Here is a 20976-nt window from a genome sequence, read left to right on the forward strand (position 1 = left end):
AAAACATAAGACAAATCAAACTGAAATACTTATTCATAGTCAGCAGTGTGATAGACTAGTGATCAAATCAAATCCAATCAAACAAATACAGAAGTTAATCTTCTACTGTTTCGGATAATTTGTAAGTCACTGCAGAAGAGATTGTGTTTGACATTGGAGGTCACTATGTTCATCCCTCACCCTTGTCCAGCCCTATAGAAGCCTCCAGGACAGCCGCAAAGGTATCCTCCATCTGTGTTGGAGCAGCCGTACATACACGGGTTGCCTCCCATAGAGCACTCGTTCACATCCTGGCAGCCCGCAGCAGAGGCCTCAAAGTCAAAGCCGGAGGGGCACACACACTTGTAGCTACCCAGCGTGTTGTAGCAGGAAGCCGAGCCGCACATTGAGGCCGACTGGCACTCATTTTCATCTGCACAGAAAAGGGCAGACGATGACTGGAAGAAATTGTTCAACAAAAGCACAAGATAAAAATATATTTACTATGCAATACACATTACAAAGCTAAAAATGCAACGCAAATTATCATAATAAGCCAAAGTGAACAAAAATCACGTAAATAGACAGACACAAAACGTATGCCATGATGCATTCACTGGCCACTTCATTAGGTATACATGGACAACCGAATAATGCCCCAAAAATAATTTTAAAAAACTGATTTCTGGGAGCTCTTGTTCCTGCTAATGTAACAACTTTGAAATGTGGTGTAAGGAAACACTGTTGTCATAGAATCGTTTCCAGGACCCCTACTATGGTGCTCATAGCCCCTTTTCTGTTATGCATCACTCGTTGTTATTGCTCTCACTCCATCTCTGTGGAAATTGCAATTCGAAGTTTAAGAAAATGTTTATTATTACGACGCCGCGCGGAGATATCAGTGCGACTCACCGACGCACTGGTTCCACTGGTAGTGTTGCACGTAGCCTTGAGGACAGCCGCAGCGGAATCCTCCCATCATGTTTTGGCAGCCATGTTGACAGCGGTGATTACTGCTGCATTCGTCCACATCTGACAAACGGAGTGTTTTGATGTTTTGAAATCCAAACACCGGTTTGGTCACATCCGACCGATGTCTCACTTCAGGGTTACTTACCCTCACATTCCAGGCCCGTGGTGTCTAAAGTGAAGCCCTTAGAGCACTCACAATTGAAGCTACCAGGAGTGTTGACACAAGAAGCCTGAGAACCGCACACACTGTTCTGACCCATGCACTCATTGTTGTCTGAAAAATCGGAATAGATTGTCAACTACTTCATTCAACGCATAAAAAGATGATTGACAGTAAGCGGACACTATCTTCCACTCACCTATGCAGGCGGTTTGATGCTGAGAGAAGCCGGGAGGACACTTGCAAGTGAAACCTCCAATGGTGTTGACACAAAGGAACTGGCAGTTGTGTTGCTTGGTGGAACATTCGTCCAGATCTGAGTGAGAGAGAAGAAACGCTGCATTAAAAATAATAAATAAAATAGCTCAGATCTCCACTAAGTGTTTGCCACCTTCAAAATCTGTCAGTGAAAGGCTACAAAAGACATTTATGAAAATGTGGGATTGAGGTCCAAAATTAGTCACACGGAATTAAGGCTCAACTGAAGAAAATTATATTTACAGGAATGAAGATGTAACATGACTAAAATACTGTGAGTGGCTGGCAAACAGTCCTGTCCAAATTCGAAAGTGAACATTCTTAGAAAAATAGCTAAATAACATGGTAGTTCATTGCAGATTACCGTATTGGCCTGAATATAAGACGGCCCTCATTATAAGACGACCCCCTCTTTTTCAAGATTCAAGTTTGAAAAAAGACTTTTTGCACACCAAATGAATTTTTATACAGAAAATAATTACAGTACATCTGAAACAAATTATTATAACTATATATTTGAGAGAATAAGCATGTAATTTTGCCTCATTCAAATCTTAATATCTGAACATTTAAATATGTAATCTTAAGTGCAATCACATTTGTAAATAATGGCTTCTGGTTTTTGAAATGTAAATTACATCATAACTTCTCCTCAGCTGCCGGTTAACCCACTGTTCTCCAGATTGTCGCTACGTTTCTCAATTTTCTGTTATCTCTTCTATTATTTTCTTCTCTTTTCTTTCTTACCGATATTTTTATTGTTTTTCTTCGTGCTACCGCTATTTTTATTTTTATTCTTCGTGACAGGGGTTCACTTTGGCCTGAGTCAAGTTCAGCATTTGCTTCAATATCTGGCGCCATCTAGCGTCGTGAATGGTATAATGTCTAGACCCCAAATATAAGATGACCCCCAATTTTTCAGTCTTATTTCAATGCAAAAAACACCATCTTATATTCGGGCCAATACAGTATTAAAGGTATTCATTAATCCATATAATAAAAAGGTTAGAGCAAATGGCATGCTCGAATCTGTGTACCCTTGCAGGTCTTTCCATCAGGCTGCAATGTGTATCCTCTTGGACAGGAGCAGAGGTAGCTGCCCTCTGTGTTTTTACACAGAAAGTTACACGGCTTGGGAGACAGTGAGCACTCATCCATGTCTGCAACCACATGAAACATAGATGAGGAATAGGAAGCAGGGGAGCTGTCGCATTCTCAAAACAAGGCTGAAAATGCGACACGAACATCATTCTATGATGGAAGTCAGCCTTACCGACACATGCGGTCGCACTAAAATCGGTCTTGTATCCAACGTTACAGTGGCAGCGGAAGGATCCGATAGTGTTGATGCACTGACCGTTGCGACACAGATCTGGCATCACCTGACACTCGTTGATATCTGGGTGCAAAGTCGCAAGAATATGAGACAGAGATAAAACGTGACGATGACCATGCTTCACTGTAGGACAGCTGTTCTTTTGGACAGGAGTAGTGTTACATTTTGGAATTAGGGTCAAAAGGTTCAGCCTTGGTTTCGTCTGACCAGAACACCCTCCTCCACACACACACACACACACATGTGTTTGGGTGATTGTTTTAATGTCCGGTTACTCAGCTACTCACCTCTGCCATCTGTGGTGTAGCCGGGCCCAAGAGGGCACATCTTCTTGTACTGGACGGTGCCAGGGAGCGGGCAGAGCTCACACTGCGAGCCCCAGCCTCGACCTGTGTTGCAGCAGCATTCGGACTTGGTCACGCTGTTTCTGTTGGTGGACGACTGCTGACACATGGTCTGCAGGACCTCCATGTAACAGAAGCCCTTACGGTTGTCTGGGGGAGGGTGGGCGAGAAAAAAAAACAAAAGAATGACTCATGTATTTATTTATTTTTTTCTGGGCTTCAACTCCATTGAATCACTACGACTTCTCCTTTCAGGGTGTATTAGAGTAGGTAATCAATGCCTTACCAATACACTCAGTTCCAGTGGAGCTGGGCTCGAAGCCATCGTTGCACTCGCAGCGGTAACTTCCCACAGTGTTGACGCAGCGTCCGTTCTTACAAATGCCAGGCTTGGCTCTGCATTCATTCAAGTCTGCAGGCGGAAAGGAAAGAAATGAACTTTTTTTTTTTACACTTGTATAAGTAGTCGCTTCTATTCTATTCATAGTCTCCCAATGCATTTATGTCTCTGTGCACATTGCATACAATGCTAAATCTTTCAAGCAGGATCACGTTTTCTCACCCATACATCCCTCTCCATCAGGCCGACGCTGCATGCCAGGTGGGCAAATACACATGAAGGTCCCAATCAGGTTCTTACACGTCATACCCTTGGAGTCACAGTCATCCAGACCCTCTGAGCACTCATCCTGGTCTAATAATAATAAAAGGCCAATGGTTAAATGTTCATCAGCCAGTAAAATGTTCTTTCAAGAAGTACATTGGTGAAAATCTTCTCACCTCTACACATGCGCTGGTCATCTCGCAGCACGTAGCCCGTAGGGCACATGCACTCATAGGAGCCAAAGGTGTTCACGCAGCGGAAGGCGCATAGCAGAGGATTCTTTGAGCACTCGTTGATGTCTGCGGAGGGGAAAGAAGAATGGTGTAAGTTACCATGAACCCTTTCAGGGACAGCTTATCATGTTAACAGGTTGTCATTATTGGTACATAAATGGGATAAACAAAGCAGAAGATACATGCAATAATAATAATCATCATCAATAATGTGTATATGGATGGCTGACCTTCACATGTCATCATGGGTCCAGGTTCAAAGCCCTCTTGGCAAGAACATTCGAAGCCTCCCACCACATTGGTGCAGGTTCCATTTCCGCAAGGGTTTCCAATGGAGCACTCATCCGCGTCTGCAGAGGTCAAGAGAAGAGATCATTCGACATATTTGCATGTTGTCCTTTCTTTGGCATCGGTTCGTATTTGGTGACTTAAGGAGACGTTCAAATGGGACGTATCTTCTTTCATCTGAGGCAGCGGAGCGGAAAATGGATTCTCATCTCATGTATTTGATGACAAGTATAATGACCTCATGACGAATATTAAACAACATCACCGATAAAATGCAGCAGATAACAACAATTTAAAAGTCATGAAGTTGAAAAATACAGATGAAACAAAAATTACTCAAGGTTGGAATATTCAAGTCGTTTTGACAGTAATTGCTTCCATAAACACATTCATGATTATCATCAATTATTTTTCTTCACTGTGGCAAATTTGTGCTGAAACGTGTCATTAAAAGTTAAAGCCAAATAAACAAAAATGACGTTTAAAAATATATATATATATATATTTTTTTTTATACACAAATCCAAATATGAAGTAACGTACCGATACAATTAACTCCAGTGTAGTCCAGATTGTATCCAAAGGGGCATTCACAGCGGAACGAACCGTCCGTGTTGATGCAGATGCCATTCTGGCAGATACCTGGGTTATCCAGACACTCATTCATATCTACACGTGGGGGGAAAAAAAACATGTTTTTTATACGTGTTTGTCCACAGTATTACATCATATTCATGATGTAGCACGCACCCTCACGAGCATCGCCAAGTCCGGGTAGCGCTCCGTGGCCGTAGGGACATAAAGTGTTAAAAGCAGCTGGAAAACACATTGAAAAGGTCAGTTCCATTATTTTACAAATGCCATCATGCGCATAAATTAATAAAGCCTTTTCACGTATTTCTTAAGGTTACATGAAAAAAAAGGCATGAGTAATGAATGTCACGTAAGTAATATTGGTCGAACCTTAACATCCATGCGGCTTTGAAAAAACTAGTGTGCCACTCCCAATCGCTGAAATGCTCTCATACACTCCACTAAAACACATCAGTATATTACACGAGAATTTTTCACGACAAAGTGGGAAAAGATTTCCGTTGTCTGCGTGAGAGGATTTCAGTATGGAAGCCTTCCGTTTTCTCAAATAACAACTTGCTTCTTCTAAATTGTTCACCTCACCTCACAGTAGCTTCACGGAATCCACAGTGTTCCAATACACTTGTTTTACCATCAGATGTAAAATCTGGCGCGTGGTTTTGTACGATGTACTCTTGGAGAGCATATGGCTTTCTTCAGCTGTGTGAACGTGCTACGCATGTGTGTTACACACCTTCCGTCTCTCTGGGACACAGCTCACAAGGAAGCCCCCAGCCCTCTCCGGGCATCTTGCTGCAGCAGCACTTTGCTTTGGTGGTGTTGAAAGCTTTTGGGACGGAACACTTTCCCACCTCGAATTTGGTGAAGCAGAAACTCTCACGGGTGTCTGTTGGAAAAGAGATCAGAATGAACGGATTGAGAAGGAAGTGCACATATTTCACATCGGCATTCTTTTTTTTTAATCTATGAATGACCAGGATCCTCCGTACATTTTAAAAATCACATGTGGCCCTTGAGCACAAAAGTCTGCCCACTCTTGAGCTACAGCCTGTGAAGAGACTTGTCTCACCATAGCAGCGCCGCTTGTTGTCAGAGAGCACGAAGCCCGGCTGGCAGGTGCACTGAAAGCTGCCGGGGGTGTTGGTGCAGGTGCCAAACTGGCAAAGGTTCGGTTCCACCTCACATTCATTGATATCTGAAAAGACGACACGGCACGAGAACATGAAGGAGAGAAGATGATATTGTGGAAGAAGTGTCCATGTCTGCGTCTTACCAATGCACTGGTCATTCTGCACCTCGTAGCCCGGAGGACAAATACATCGGAAGGTTCCGTCCAAATTCTGACACGTTCCCGGGGAGCACGTGCCAGGTAGACTCACACACTCGTTGATATCTGGAATGGAAAAAAAATGCTTCAATATAAAAACTAGAAAACGAGCTGTCTTAAATTCATGACTCAGACTTACCAACACAGTTTTTCCCATCAGGTGTATTCTCATAACCTTCGTGGCAGAGGCATTGGAAGGAACCTATTCCGTTGATGCACTGCCCATTCCTGCACACTTGTCCCTGCAGAGCGCTGCACTCGTCAATGTCTGCAAGGAGAACATTTCTGGGTAAACTTTTCTGTATTCGAAGTAGGGTCTGACCAATATGGACTTTTATTTATTATTTTTTTTAACATTGATCCCATATTTAGCAAGCCAATAGCCAATAAATCTTTGGTTTCTGAAATAAATATATCAGAAATAACTTCTTTTTGTGATCCCTTCAGGCTAACAGCAAGGAAGGTAGATGATATGACTGTTTTCAATACTTTGTCCTGCCGTATTTGCTTAAGATATGGCAAAACTAGGCCTTTTTTTGTGTGTGGGGGGGTTGATTGTGATTATCTATGACTTGAATGTTAGAATTTGTGTTAAAACAAAAGAAAACAAACAAATTGGCAAAATATCAGCTGATTTTTACATAAGCTCATGCTAAGCTTGCATACTTTTATAAATTGTGACCCTACTTTGAAACCCTAAGCCTATTTTGACACACCATTTTTTTTTTGGAACAATTTATTTCTAACATGCATAAAAATAAAAGTACAATATAACATAGGAAGTTGTGAGGAAAAAAACCCCATAAAAATTGAGACCATCCCGAAAATAAAAGAGAAAAATGATCATCATGACTGTAAATCGTTTTCAAGAATCTGTGTTGTCTTAATAATTGCAAGGTAAAGCGACTGCCAGATTTTTGTTGTTGTTGTTGTTGTTATTTATTGCGTTGCATCTGATCCTGTGGTCATCATGAGTTGCATCCACATCAGCTAAAAGCAAAATTAGGGAGTCCATGTCTTGTAATGTGTAATCCATGCCATACCCATGCAGTCATTGTTGTGCGTGAGCTCGAAGCCAGGGAAGCACAGGCAGTTGTAGGACCCCACGGTGTTTTTACAGGTACCGTTGCCACACGGCTGTCTGTCGCACTCATCAATGTCTACAAATACATCAAATGTCCGAGTTGAACTGAGCAGTGGGGAAAACAAAGCGGTCATTCGATCGGTTGTGGATCAGCCCCTCTCACCCATGCACATTGTCTGGTCTGCGGTCGCCTTGAAGCCGTTGTGGCAGAGACACCGGTAGCTGCCTTGGGTATCAATGCACTCTCCGTGGCTGCACACATTGGGAATCTCCTGGCACTCGTTACGGTCTGACAGAACAAAAGGAGGAGATGATGTCAGCATTCACACACACACTTTCTCAGTAGGCAAGACACGTTAACAGTTTTTGGGTTGAAAGAAGTGTGGAAAAAAAACGAAATGGTCAATGCTTATACTAAACGTTACAGCAATTTACTGTGATGAACTGTTGGTTTATCGTGAGAACTTCCCGTTCATCATCTTTTTCGACACTTGCTTAAGTGCTGATACTGAATGAACGGAATCGTTTTTTGTGCGCGGACAAATTCCAAGGAGTATGCACGTACCCAAGCAGGCTCCACTCGGGGAGAGTTTGAAGCCTGGCGAACACTCGCAGCGGTAACTACCGGGAATGTTGATACACTTGGCGTTACGCTGGCACAGGTTGTCCCCGCTGTTACACTCGTCAATGTCTGTCCATGACACAAATGCAACATCAACATCAAACACGGGCGCTATTACTTTTTTTGCCTGATTTTTCTCTTTTTTTTTAGAAGGGTTACCTTCACATATGAGCAGGATGTTGTTGTAGCTGAAGCCCATTGGACATTCACAACGGAAACTTCCGATCTGGTTGATGCATATGCCATTGGCGCAGATACCAGGAATCTCCCTGCACTCATCAATGTCTGCTCGTAATGACAACAGAGGATAGTTAGATGGATGGATGTCAACTCATTTGATTTTGTCCATGTAAGCCCCACAAGTGCTGATTTTTTAAAAACATATTCAATAGGATATAAATACACGTGCCTTTTAACAGAACATGCACATTCAAGCTTACAACCAAGGTTTTGCTGTTGCTTTACTGTCTTCTGATTGGCTAAATTGCACTTGCCAACCAGTGGATTCATATTCATGTGACGCAATTTTTTATTTTTATTTTTTGGAAAGTCATGACTTACCAACGGGCTTTCCAGTATGGATGTCAATGATGAAGCCAGGGGCCTGGTTACCACAAAGTGACTGATACTCAGCTGAAACACGAATGATGGGTGCAACATGAACGGAAATGCTTCTTAATTGTTTCTCAGTGAGACAGTTTTGTTTATAAGGGTGATGCTCACAGGTGGCGGGAGTTGGGCAGGCCTCGCAAGGCTTGTTCCAGGCCTTGCCTACGTTGTACGCACAGCAACACATTTTCTTGGTCATGTTGAACGACAGCTCGTTCTCGCATGTGTCGTTGAAGTTGCGGTAACACACGCTTTTTCTCATGTCTGAAATTCACAAATGGTACAGAATCAGCACAAAATTCTGCCCCCCCCCCCCCCAATTAAAGATGCTAGATATGATGTCACTTACCCATGCAGTTGTTTCCTCCGTTGACCTGCATGTACTCAGGGGGGCACACGCATGTGTAGTTGCCCAAAGTATTGTAGCAGGTACCAGGTCCACAGATCCCAATGTGGGTGGTACATTCATCGATGTCTATAAGTTAAGAAAGGTGGGGTGCAGTTAGTCGAAGCTGAAATAAGAAGTGACAGTTGTCATTGGTTGTGAGTCTTCTTACCTTCACAGATGCGAGTCTCCTCATTGAGATAATAACCTGCGGGGCACTCACACTGGAAGCTACCAAAGGTGTTGACACAGTTTCCACCCTGGCAGAGGCCTGGAAGCTCCTGGCACTCATCAATATCTAGAGAATGAATCAAATACTGAATTGTTGTTCCATGTAGAGCTGAGAAAGAAAAGAAAGTTGACCGGTTTACCTTCGAGGATGACGGTAATGGGGTTGGGTCTGAAACCTTCTCCCCCGGGGCAAAGAGTCCGATATTCGGCTGGTGAAAAAGCAAAGTATCATTATGATCATTATGACGATATTTACTGTACATACTGCAGCAAGAAATAAAGACGTAGCCGGCCACATTGGGTATAATACAACAATTGGATCAGGTCTAAAACAATTTAAAATGGATGAATAATAATAATACAATGTTCTACTGTAAAATATTTGTCTCGTTTATTCAAAATAGTATCGCCAAAAAAAAAAAAGAAAAAGCTCTCTGTATGGATGCATTACAGTAAAGTTCTACTGGACCGTACATAGCCTGTTACCACAACGAATTTCTTTAAAAATGTCACTCAATTTTCTCTCATTCCTTTCTAATGCAGCTCTTATTGTGGATCCAGATCGTTGGAACCGAATCTTGTGGCCAGCGAATGAACATTTAAGATCACGTCCAAAATCAAATAGCAGATCGGGAGGTCGTGCATACTCGAGTTGGGAGCAGGGCAAAGTTCGCAAGGGTTTCCCCAGGCTCCTCCCAGTGAACAGCAACAAGAAGCTCTGGTCACGCCCACTCCGATCTCGGCACTGCAGGAGATTCCTCCATCGCCCCGCGCGAGGATGTCGAGGAAGCAATTTCCCACACGGGTATCTGTTTGAGAGATATCGTGAAAATTTTTTCACTTTAAAAAAAAGATTAAATCCAAAGTTCAAATGCATTAGGATAAAAAAAATCTGACCATAAGTTACACGAGTGATCATTTTTTTTGTACTTCTCTATAATCATAAAATATTGGGAAAATATAAAATCACGCGGTATTTCATTCTTTTATTTCAACGAATAAGAATCCAGTACTTTTTAGTGAATCTATATCCAAAATCACTACTGATATAGGTGACTCACTGTAACACACGGAGTTACGTCATGCTGTGTCCATTTACTTTTTCTGACAATAAAAATAAGGATGCACTGCCTCACCTACACAACCGACACCAGTCGGGTTGAGCTCAAAGTCGGACGGGCAGTTGCACCGGTAACTTCCTGGAGTGTTCACGCACAATCCGTTGATGCAGTTCACTGGGTCGGCACATTCATTGATGTCTGGGGTACACAGTGGCATAAAAAAAGTGAATTCTTATGGACCATCTCACCTTGAAAAGCCAACCTCAGTGTTTGAAGAAAAAAAAATGCACGCATTATTTTGTTGCAGCCTTGACGCTAACCTGTGCAGTTTCCTCCACTACGGTCTAGTTCATAACCATCATCACAGACACAGCGGAACATCCCTGGAAGGTTCTGGCATGTTCCAAATACGCAGATGTTCTGGAAATTACACTCATCGATATCTGTGAGGAGAGATCAGGGAATTTAAAAAATATCTAGTCCATAACAAATAATGTCACTGAATAAAGTGTGCAGAAGCGATGGAGGTGTGGACCTTGACAGGCCTTGCTATCCTCTGTTGGGGTGAAGCCCATCTCACACTCGCAACGATAGCCTCCAGGAGCATTGAGGCACTGGCCGTTTTCACACAGGTTGACATTGTCTGCACACTCATCCATGTCTGAGGGACAAAAAAGGCAGTGCACGGTCAGTGACAATGGCTCTGGTTAAATGAGAATCAAAATGTGTCATTGCCGGGGGGTTAAAAAAGTTGTTTTGGTCATACCAGAGCAGGAAAAGCCATCTCCATTGAAGCCCTCCTTGCATGTGCATCTGTAAGATCCTGGCGTGTTGACGCAGTCTGCGTTCAGGTTGCAGTTGTGGTCCTCTGCGGCGCACTCATCCTGATCTACATGAAGAATGATACATTCTCAGTATGGCTATGGCCAATCACTTTGTCATGGCAAATAAAAGTAGTCCGATTGGAATGGAAATAGAAAATACACTCACCGACACACTTGATGCCATCTCCCACCCAGCCATCCCGGCACCGACACTTGAAGCTTCCGGGAACATTGATACATGCGGCGTGCATGTCACAGTTATGGGCTCCGATCTCACACTCATCAATATCTGTGAATATATTCAAGACGTGTGATAAACAATATTCATTGGAATTATAATCATGATCATGACAAGGTTGACAGAATAATTCACACTGAACAGTGTGTGACAATGTTTGCAATGTGTAACTCTTTGGTTCATGTTGGATGATTACCGTATTTTCCGCACTTATAAAGCGTATCTAAAAGCATTAAATTTTCCCGAAAGCTAACAGAGCGCCATGTAATCTGATGCACCTTATATATGTCAGTCTCTTTATATTGCCCGTTGAGTACTTTCCCTGTTAGTGTTCCTATGCCATCTAGTGGTGACTATGAGCAGAAACCAATTGTAACATGGAAGGGTTCTGCCCGACACTAATCGACAATAATTGTATTCAGCCTAAATACATTCAAACAGAAAACTACTTTGTGAGCTCTGTGCAGCCATAATGAAACGACGATAATACCTACAGCATAGTTAACTACTGACTAAATGAAGGAAAAGGGAGACAAGCAAGACTTCCAAGGATATTTAGCCACTTGTGGTTGCCTTCATAACTTTTGTAATGTCTTTTGTATTTATGTTTCATGTCCATTGTGACCAGTTCTCATGGCTTTGTTTCAGCTGCAGCAGTTATGAAGGTTCTATATAAATTAAGCTGTATTGTATTGTATTCCCAAAAGTGTAGTGCCATCTAGTGAATGCATAGCGCAACTGCAACCACTATTTTAGCTTCAATTCTATGCGCCTTATAATGCAGTGGATCCTACACATGAAAACTTTTTTAAAATTCATTAATGGTGTACCTTATAATCCGAAGCGCCTTAAAGTGCAGAAAATACGGTACATATTTTCTGTATATAGTGGCTATTGGGGTGTGTGTGTGTGTGTGTGTGTGTGTGTGTGTGTGTATCTTTGCGTGCGCACCCGTGCATCCAGTGGATCCCTTCTTGACAAAGTATCCAAGCTGACAGTGACAGATGAAGGAGCCTTTGGTGTTCTCACAGTCGCCGTGGAGACAAATGTTTGGGTTCAAATCACACTCGTTCACATCTGTGCATGTGTATAAATGGACACAAGGAAAACATGTGTGATTTTGTCTCTGAAATTATGGCTAAAATAGAATCTTAGCCTGAGAAAGATTTGAATGTTTTGTTTTTTTATTCTTCTCACCGATACAGGTCCTCATGTCCATGGAAGCCATAAAACCGTCATAGCACAGACAGCGGTATTCCCCTGGAATGTTTGTACACTGGCCTCCGTCGCAGATGTCTGGCGTCTCCTCACACTCATCAATGTCTAATCACAACGGAAGACTGTTTAAAATCGACACTCAGAGGCTAAAAGCGGTACGCAATAGCGTGACGGGGTTGCGCTTGTTTACCCGAACATGTCCTGAGGTCTGGCATGAGAGCGTAACCTTCGCTGCAGCTGCACTCATAGCTGCCCTCTGAGTTGGTGCAGTGGGTCTCACAGCCTCCATTCATGATGGTGCACTCATCAATATCTAAATAATAGATTGAATATAGGATGACACCATCCTCAGGTAACGATAACTAAATTGCGGACTACTAGTATGCACTCACCAACGCAGCCCTGTCTGTCTGGTGTGGCCTGGTAGCCGGTGTCACATGAACACTGGTAGGTTCCCGGCATGTTGACGCACTGGCCGTTCTTACACAAGTTGTCACTAAGCTGACACTCATTCACATCTGTTCAGAAAAGAAAAAAAAGAAAATAAATAGAAATCGTTGCTTCCATTCCATTGTAAGTGGATGTCATATGATTTGGGCTCCAATTGGAGTTCAGCCTCTATGTGCTGCCACGTTATTATAATCTGCCGTTCAGAATCCGTAATGCTGGCCAGTGGAATTTACGCTATATTAGCAAAGGAACCGTTTATTAAATCAATTAGATATTACATATGTCCTCACAAGTTTACCAAGCTGGCCATCGAAGACGTCAGCATTTTTTCGTGCTCTGTTTTGCTTTCCTGGAGAACGTTACAGCCAACTTCAATTAGCAAGAAACATCTGTCGTGATGTGCACACATTACTACAATTGTCAGCATCTCCAGTGATAATCTTTATCATGTTACTACATAAATATTGATTCTGAACTGACCCAGATGATGACTGTGGCAAAGTTGCATATTATTTTATGTTTGTGTTATGCATTGATGGTTTCTATAATTGTGTTGTGATTAAGGTTGTATTCAGTGGAATAAATTGGGTAACGCCCAGTTGAATGTCCGGGTGCCTACTGCCAATGAACGTTTTGGACTGTTTATACTGCATAATCTACTAAAATCCTATACAGAAGCAACAACTAAAAGATGCACATTCTTAATCTAGTAGACAGAATATTAATAATGCTCAAATTGTTTAACACATATTATATTAACAATAGTGTGGTTGCAATTTGCACCAATGGATGTGTCTAATAATTTGTCCCTCTGGCGGAGCCAAGTTAGGTACTGATAACTGTAACTTGGAAACAAACTATGATATATATATTATATTTTTATGTTCACGAGTTCAACACAATGGCATGTTGTGAGCCAAACAAAATGCAATTGGTGAAAACGTTTTTTTATTTTATCTTGTTATTACCTCGGTGAAATCTACAACTGAAAATACAAACATCATGAATCAAAATTGAGCTTTATTACATCAGTCAAGGTCAACAATGTTTTCATTGGCCTTTTTTTTCATATGCTTACCGCAAAAACTTCTCAACTACTTTTCACAAAGAGGCCAAGAAAGAACATTGCAAAAAGTTAGTGTAAATTCAATTTAAATATTTAAGTATAATAATTATAATGTAAGTAAATTTAAATCTTTTGTGACTTCATCCTTTAAGTCCGCGAGGACAGCGTCTAGCCTCCACTGAATAACAATGTCGTAAATTAAATGTTGTCTGTGCTTTTGTATTGGATTTTATCGAATTGAGTTGGTGTAACTATTGTGTAAGGACAACCCTGTAAGTGGGGAAAAGTGATGCCAAGCTAAAGGTCCATGGTCAACAGAGACCATATGCAATATTATACTCCATATGCAGAATTGACATGAAGGCGCCTGACGTGCTATTTTTTTCTCCATAAAGAAGCAAATCCGTGGCCGGCCTCCTGCCCAGTTTGCATGATCTGTGTCGTACCTTCACAAGCCGAGCCATCGGGGCTGAGCGTGTGTCCTGGGGGGCATTCACACTCATAACTGCCTTCAGTGTTGAGACAGGTCCCGCCGCGACACAACAGGGGGTTGCGCTCGCACTCGTCGATGTCTGCCAACCGTCAGAAAGACAAGAGGGAAGGAGATGTAGACAACAATTTCTTCATCGAAAGGAGGCCAGAGAGTGTTTTGCTAATGTGTGTGACTTACCCATGCAATTCTTCATCATCATGAAGCCGCTCTCGTAACCGTCAAAGCATTCACACTCAAAGCTGCCAGGAGTATTGACACATGTACCGTGACCACACAGGTCCGGGGAGATGCGACACTCGTCGATGTCTAATAGACAAACATGGGATTAAACGGAGCTCAACAACTTGTATCTTTCTGATAATAGCTTTATTTTTTCATCTTCGTGTACCTGTGCAGTTTCTCTCCTCGGCCGTCAGAGCAAAGCCGCTGTTGCAGCGACACTTGAAGCTTCCAATGGTGTTCCGGCAAGTTCCATGAGTACACAAACCATTGAAGACTTTGCACTCATTAACATCTGTGGAAAACATGCAGACACAGATCCAGCATTTTAGTTTATGATAAAACAGGAAACATGCATATCTTTAATGAAATAAATGAGGATACTACACACTTGAACCTGAAATGTTTTTAAAACATCTTTTGTGACTATGGCTGACAGTGGTTCTAAATTTACCTTTGTAGAAGGGCCTGCCAGTTAGGATGTCCCTGTTAGCAAAACCAGGGCCTCTTGGACAGATGGCTCTGTACTCAGGCGAGCTGGCTTTGGGACACTCTTCACAGTCTACACCCCAGGCGGCGCCCACAGAGCAACAACACATATCCACTCGGTACCGCCCAGGCAGAGGCTCGCCACACTCATCCTCGTGCCACTTCATGTAGCACTGCTCACTGCGCATATCTTGCAGAATAAAAAAATGCGGTCATGATGTTAGGATTTTTGTTTTAGGGCTTTGGCTCTTATCGAATGTGTCTGAATGTGTCCTCTTACCCACGCACGTGCGGCCAGTACTGTCCAAAGTGAGTCCCTCGGCACACTCGCAGCGGAAGGAGCCTTGCGTGTTCACACAGCGGCCGTTTGTACACACTCCAGGGAACACCTCACACTCGTTGATATCTGGAGGGAATAATGTCAAGGTCCCTTTTAGGTCACAGGGATCAACTGATTATCTATTAATTGGGTGGTTTGTTGTTTTTACCTTCACAGACAAGGCCCTTCATGCGAGCGAATCCTCGTGAACAGGCCGTGTCTACTCACAGAAATGATCCGTCACAAATTTGACATTGATACCTCATTATCATTATACACCTATTGTCCACTGAGTATTGTTTAGAGTTTCTACTGCTCTACACAATCTGCATCTTTAGAATGGCTGCACTTTGAAGGTATTCACTGACCAATCGTGCAGCGTTCACAAGGGCTTCCCCAGGCTGCTCCCAATGTAGAACAGCACTCAGACTTGAGCGTGGCCCCGTTGATATTCACCTCACAGCGGTTGTCCTGTATTGTCAGCCAACAAGTACTCTTCATGCTATCTGCGGGGGCAAAGCAGAGCATATGAAATGCGAGTCGGGATGCACGCTAATTTTCATGAAACTTGATGGACCTGTTAGAAATCCTTTAATTCTGATGCTTAAGCATATATCTAACACACTAGACCTATCATATACTGTTCATGACATTGAGGGGATTATTCACATGGTATCTGTGGAAACATCCCTTTTTTGTTTGTTAGTGTGATTAGCATTTTGGTTTTATGACAGCAACTCTCAGCAGCAAATACAGTCCATAATTTCCAAGGACAAACTCTACATTTCAAATGTGGATTTTAGAAGTAGACAGACAGTCAAATAGACAGACTGTCATGTTTCGGTTTGTAACCAACAGGTGGCATTGTGGGGCTTTTCCCTGCAGCTGCACACCTGTTGGTCGTTAGATAATTAGTGGCTTTAAAAGGACTCCCAGCCCGACCACTCATTGTCGGGTCATTGTTGCTGTTGCTCTTGGCTCCTGTCGTGTTTGTTTGTTGCCTTTTGTCTGCTGCTGTTAGGTTTGTTTTGGTCATGTTTTGGTCGCGGTTCTGTTTTAGCTACAGTTGTGATTTTTGTGTGCTACTTTGGACTGTGTTTGTTTTGGATTCAATACACAACTTCAAGTACACCCTGCTCCTCCCTCCTGCCTGCTTTTTGGGGTCCACCACCACCTTGCTACGTGACACAAATAGATATCATAGACTGATAGATACCGTCGTTAATTAACTAGCTAGCTAGCAAGCAATCCAGACAGACCGACCGATAGCTAGCTAACTAGCTAGATAGATACTATTGAAGAGACTGCAGTGACTCTTTTCTCACAAGACCACACAAACAGCAAATCACTTTCCACTTCATCTTTACGGGTGAGTGATGATCCCTCAAATTAAAAGCAGATAGAGTATGAACCAAAGACGGCTCATGCTAATTTTAGTATTTACAGTATTCTGGGACTAATTATACCTTCCATTTCCAGTAGCAGCAAGGAACCTTCCAAAAGTAACAAAGCTGCAAACAAGCTAAAACTATCAAGAGCAGACAAAATATAGTACATGCCAACTTGTAGCTTTGTCTCAGTGTATCGTATAACACAGTGTGCAACCAAGGTCAAACACATCTCCAATAAATCACCTTACAGATTCTAGGGTGTTTAGTTGGAGACGGAGATTAAAAAAAATTACACTAATATACAGACCAATTATTAGATTTGTCAGGTAACTATTTTTCCAGGGCCAATAATGTATGGATATAGTATGTTCCTCAGCAGTCATAGTCAAGGATAAAATAGGAGGACGGTACGCTTAAGAGCAGTGGTTCTCAACTGTTGTCACCCTGGGACCCATTTTCCCATTGTCGCAAACTCATGACCCGCTTTTATTCCTTTTAATAACATTAAAGGAAGTTTATTGTTATTAAAAATAAATAAATAAATTGTGTGAAACCAACTGTTTTCAGATGACCAGTACCTGTTCAAAGTGCCTTTCAGAGTACTTTTTTCAGAAACTGAATTCAATATGATACCTGTATATAAACTAAATGTTTACAGTCAAATTAAATGTTACATTTGCACAAAATATAGCCCCAAAATTCTACTTGTGTTTTGACACTAATCTCTTCTTTATAGGACATTCCCTTACCTAATATGCTCCACGCATGAATATACAGTATGCACCATTACTTTTTTGATGTCCACCTTTAAAATATAATGTCATTTTTCAAATAAAAGGCAGGCCTAACATGGGTAGAACTTGAAATATTTCATTGTACATGGTTGAAAAGCCATTAGAGTAAAGTGTTGAGAGAAGGGATGGGCAAAGTATGGCCTACAGAACACATACTGCCAGCTATGTTCTTTAATCCCTGACCAAGCATTCACATTATCAAGTTTTTTTTCTTTAAAATGTTCTTGTAATTCACTAATTTTTATTCATTTATCTCAACAAATAACCAATTCAAAATAATAATTTTAAATAGTACAACTATAACTTCAGAATGAGTTATCAAAGTATTGAATCTCTTTTTTTTCCATAAACATTTTAACTTTGTTTGTCCATCAGTCCATTTTGAAAATAAAATGCACCCTTAGGGTACAAAAATTTGCCAACTCGTGGTTTAACGTGTAGAACCACTTGGCCGTCAGGATGCCTTACCCACACAGATGGTGTTTGTAGAGTCCAGCTTGCTTCCGTGGGTGCACTCACAGTTGAAGGACCCAATCACGTTGCGACAGACCCCATTGATGCACGGACTGGACTCGCATTCGTTGATATCTGGAACACATAACACAATGACGCACACCTGAGGTCAGCGATGTAGAGCGACATATTTATAGTGGAAACTAGGTCACATTGTTATGACCTTAATCAAAAACAGATGCAATCTAGGATGCATGTGTTTGTTGGCGTGCACGCATGTTAGTGTGTGTGATCACCTTCACATGTCTCTGAGTCTGGCTTGAAGACAAAACCTTTTGGACAGGAACATGTGTATGAGCCAGGAGTGTTTCTGCACAGGCCATTGTCACAAAGCTGGCGGTTGACCAGACACTCATTGATGTCTGAAAAAGAGAGAAAGCGTAATTAAAAGCAAATACACGCACACATATACACACACACAGTGTCAGTGTACCTAATAAAGCGTCCAGTCGGTGTATCTAAATATTTCTACTGACACCCCTATAAAAAAGTTGGATTTGATATACTACTACTCTACAAATCTATGTATGAAACATTGCAAAGGTATGAAACATTTGAGCAAAACTAAGATTTACATATCATTTGAAAATGCACACACCCCAGCACAGTTGGTGCTCTAAGGTATCACTTTGACATGTAATGATAAACAGTATTTTAAAAAAATCAAACAAAAAAACCTCACCAACGCAATTTTTGCCGCTGGTGTCTGACTCATAGCCGATGTTACAGATGCAGCGGTAGCTTCCTCTCAGATTCTCACAAATGCCGTTCTGACAAATATCCGGATCCAGGGCGCACTCATTGATGTCTGGGAACAAGTTGATAAAAATAGTTTTACGGTGACTGAAGTGGGAAGTGGGGGGGGGGGGGTGGTTCTCAACACTGACGACCGTCATACTGACCTCGACCATCAGCCGTGATGCCGATACCGCTGCTGCACACAGCCTGAAACTCGGCTGAAAGATCACATATACAGTTGAAATTGGCACCGTGTTACGCCAATCCAGAAACGCAGAATCCCATTTAGATTTCTACCTGAGTTTCTAGAGGGACATGGGTGGCAAGGTTCTCCAAATCCATGTTCGGGATTGGCACAACAGCACTCGGATTTAGTCACCGCTCCTGGGAAGGGCCGTGAGCATGTGCCCATCTTTATGGCTCCGTAACAGGTGGTCCTCATGTGCGTATCCACGCACACTCTCCCATCTACATCGATAGCCAGGCCCGGTGGGCACTCACAGCGGAAGGAGCCCTCCGAGTTGATGCAGCGGCCATTCATGCAAATTCCAGGCGTCAGACACTCATCGATGTCTATTGGAGAGAGGGAACGTCAATCACAATTTTCATGGTTTATGTCTCTAATTGGAGTGGAATGTATCAATCCGAGTCTCATGTATTTCAGGACTCAACTTGTTCTGATCTTAAAATACATCAACATACCAGTGCAGTAGCGTCCGTTTGGTGCTAGGGCAAAGCCGGGCTTGCAGATGCACTTGAAGCTGCCGTCCTCATTGATGCACATGCCATTCAGACACATGTTGGTGGTGGCGCATTCATCATGATCTGGAGAGGGGAGGAGACCACAAAGCAAGTTAAAAAGACAAATCATAATAATAACAAGATTGGTAATAATAGTAACAATAATTTCATTAAGGGGACTTTAAATTTGGACATGTCGCATAAACATACGACATTGCTAATCGGCTTGAAATATCCACATGCAGACTGTATCCACTAATTTCATATAAGTAGTCGATCTCCTTACCAATGCAGTTCTTTCCATCAGGTGTGAGTTCAAAGCCGGCATTGCAGATACACTGGAAGCTTCCCTCGGTGTTGACGCAGCGTCCATTGCGACACATCACCCCATTGACAATGCACTCATCAATATCTACACCGAAGAAATAATAATATTAACACATATTTAAAGTTGAATTCAGATGCATTTTTTTCCACTTGACATACCAATACAAGCTTGCTTGGTGGGTGTTCCCTGGTATCCCTCATGACACTTGCAGTGATATGACCCCGGTGTGTTGACGCAGTCGCCATTGATGCATGGATTACTCACACATTCATCAACATCTACAATGAAAAGATAAAGCAAACTAAATAACTGATTGCTGCAGGTGTCATGGAATTCATGTTAGTTAAGTTACAGCAACTGACAGAAGGTGGCAGTACATTGCCGTGGTTCTATGCATGGGGGAGGTAAGGGGGGGATAAATGATGCGTTGTGGGCATGTTACTTACCAATGCATTCCCCACGTACATCCTGCTTGTAGCCCATGTTGCACTCACAGCGATAGCTTGTGGGTGTGGGAATGCAGCGTCCATTCAGACACAAATTGGTGAAGTGCTTGCAGATGTCAATAGTGTCATTCACAGTGACGGTGCCTGACCAGAGACAAAACAGAATAAGGAAAAGAAACCCCCCACCCCAAAAAATTCATTAAATACATGGGTCAGACGTAAGTCTTACCAAATGTGCTCTTAAGTTGCCCCAACATACATAATACCCCATTACAAACGTTTTTTTTAGAGGAAGAAGGCAAAAAAGTGAGCTACATGACTCACCAGAAATGTCGTCATCATGCTATTTGCTGTGACCATATAAGATCTACGGGAATTTCATATTTCATCATGTTTATATTTTGTCAATGTTTTAGCTGTATTGGAGTATGTCGCTCAAACCAATGCCACTCAATGTTACTCATACATCACAAACAGACATTAATACATGTTTCAAAATTGCTCTCGACATTAGTTCTTGATTTCGTAGGCTAGCATTGCCACTGGTTTGCGAACCGATAACTTTCAACTTTGTGATTGTAATGGAGGTAATTAGCAAACAAATGAAATGAAAATATCAATG

The 20976-nt window shown here is 42.2% G+C and overlaps 1 protein-coding gene across 3 annotated transcripts in view; it reads right to left on the bottom strand.

The window, feature by feature from the left end:
- Positions 1-20976, bottom strand: part of fbn2b (fibrillin 2b) — a 67035-nt gene that overhangs the window by 3373 nt on the left and 42686 nt on the right. Inside the window, exons 12-63 of one of the 3 annotated variants that reach the window (XM_052074302.1) lie at positions 20355-20498; positions 20067-20186; positions 19867-19992; positions 19542-19664; positions 19137-19412; positions 19004-19057; positions 18784-18909; positions 18338-18463; positions 18057-18176; positions 15772-15909; positions 15573-15623; positions 15365-15490; positions 15050-15274; positions 14765-14890; positions 14554-14682; positions 14330-14455; positions 12760-12885; positions 12558-12680; positions 12347-12472; positions 12101-12226; positions 11078-11200; positions 10854-10976; positions 10623-10748; positions 10408-10530; positions 10163-10285; positions 9674-9835; positions 9167-9235; positions 8968-9093; positions 8760-8885; positions 8525-8674; positions 8363-8434; positions 7961-8086; positions 7745-7870; positions 7343-7468; positions 7139-7255; positions 6235-6363; positions 6042-6161; positions 5838-5963; positions 5502-5654; positions 4925-4990; positions 4718-4843; positions 4117-4236; positions 3830-3952; positions 3612-3743; positions 3336-3461; positions 2993-3199; positions 2643-2768; positions 2407-2529; positions 1311-1427; positions 1097-1225; positions 892-1011; positions 181-412 (exon numbers count right to left, since the gene is read on the bottom strand). In XM_052074302.1, the coding sequence (XP_051930262.1) occupies positions 181-412; positions 892-1011; positions 1097-1225; positions 1311-1427; positions 2407-2529; positions 2643-2768; positions 2993-3199; positions 3336-3461; positions 3612-3743; positions 3830-3952; positions 4117-4236; positions 4718-4843; positions 4925-4990; positions 5502-5654; positions 5838-5963; positions 6042-6161; positions 6235-6363; positions 7139-7255; positions 7343-7468; positions 7745-7870; positions 7961-8086; positions 8363-8434; positions 8525-8674; positions 8760-8885; positions 8968-9093; positions 9167-9235; positions 9674-9835; positions 10163-10285; positions 10408-10530; positions 10623-10748; positions 10854-10976; positions 11078-11200; positions 12101-12226; positions 12347-12472; positions 12558-12680; positions 12760-12885; positions 14330-14455; positions 14554-14682; positions 14765-14890; positions 15050-15274; positions 15365-15490; positions 15573-15623; positions 15772-15909; positions 18057-18176; positions 18338-18463; positions 18784-18909; positions 19004-19057; positions 19137-19412; positions 19542-19664; positions 19867-19992; positions 20067-20186; positions 20355-20498 (6730 nt within the window). The remainder of the gene's footprint in view (positions 1-180; positions 413-891; positions 1012-1096; positions 1226-1310; positions 1428-2406; positions 2530-2642; positions 2769-2992; positions 3200-3335; positions 3462-3611; positions 3744-3829; positions 3953-4116; positions 4237-4717; positions 4844-4924; positions 4991-5501; positions 5655-5837; positions 5964-6041; positions 6162-6234; positions 6364-7138; positions 7256-7342; positions 7469-7744; positions 7871-7960; positions 8087-8362; positions 8435-8524; positions 8675-8759; positions 8886-8967; positions 9094-9166; positions 9236-9673; positions 9836-10162; positions 10286-10407; positions 10531-10622; positions 10749-10853; positions 10977-11077; positions 11201-12100; positions 12227-12346; positions 12473-12557; positions 12681-12759; positions 12886-14329; positions 14456-14553; positions 14683-14764; positions 14891-15049; positions 15275-15364; positions 15491-15572; positions 15624-15771; positions 15910-18056; positions 18177-18337; positions 18464-18783; positions 18910-19003; positions 19058-19136; positions 19413-19541; positions 19665-19866; positions 19993-20066; positions 20187-20354; positions 20499-20976) is intronic. The other 2 variants (XM_052074303.1, XM_052074305.1) reach the window with 2 other exon arrangements.

This window comes from Hippocampus zosterae, chromosome 8, assembly GCF_025434085.1.
Source record: "Hippocampus zosterae strain Florida chromosome 8, ASM2543408v3, whole genome shotgun sequence".
In the NCBI taxonomy this organism is placed as follows: Eukaryota; Metazoa; Chordata; class Actinopteri; order Syngnathiformes; family Syngnathidae; genus Hippocampus; species Hippocampus zosterae.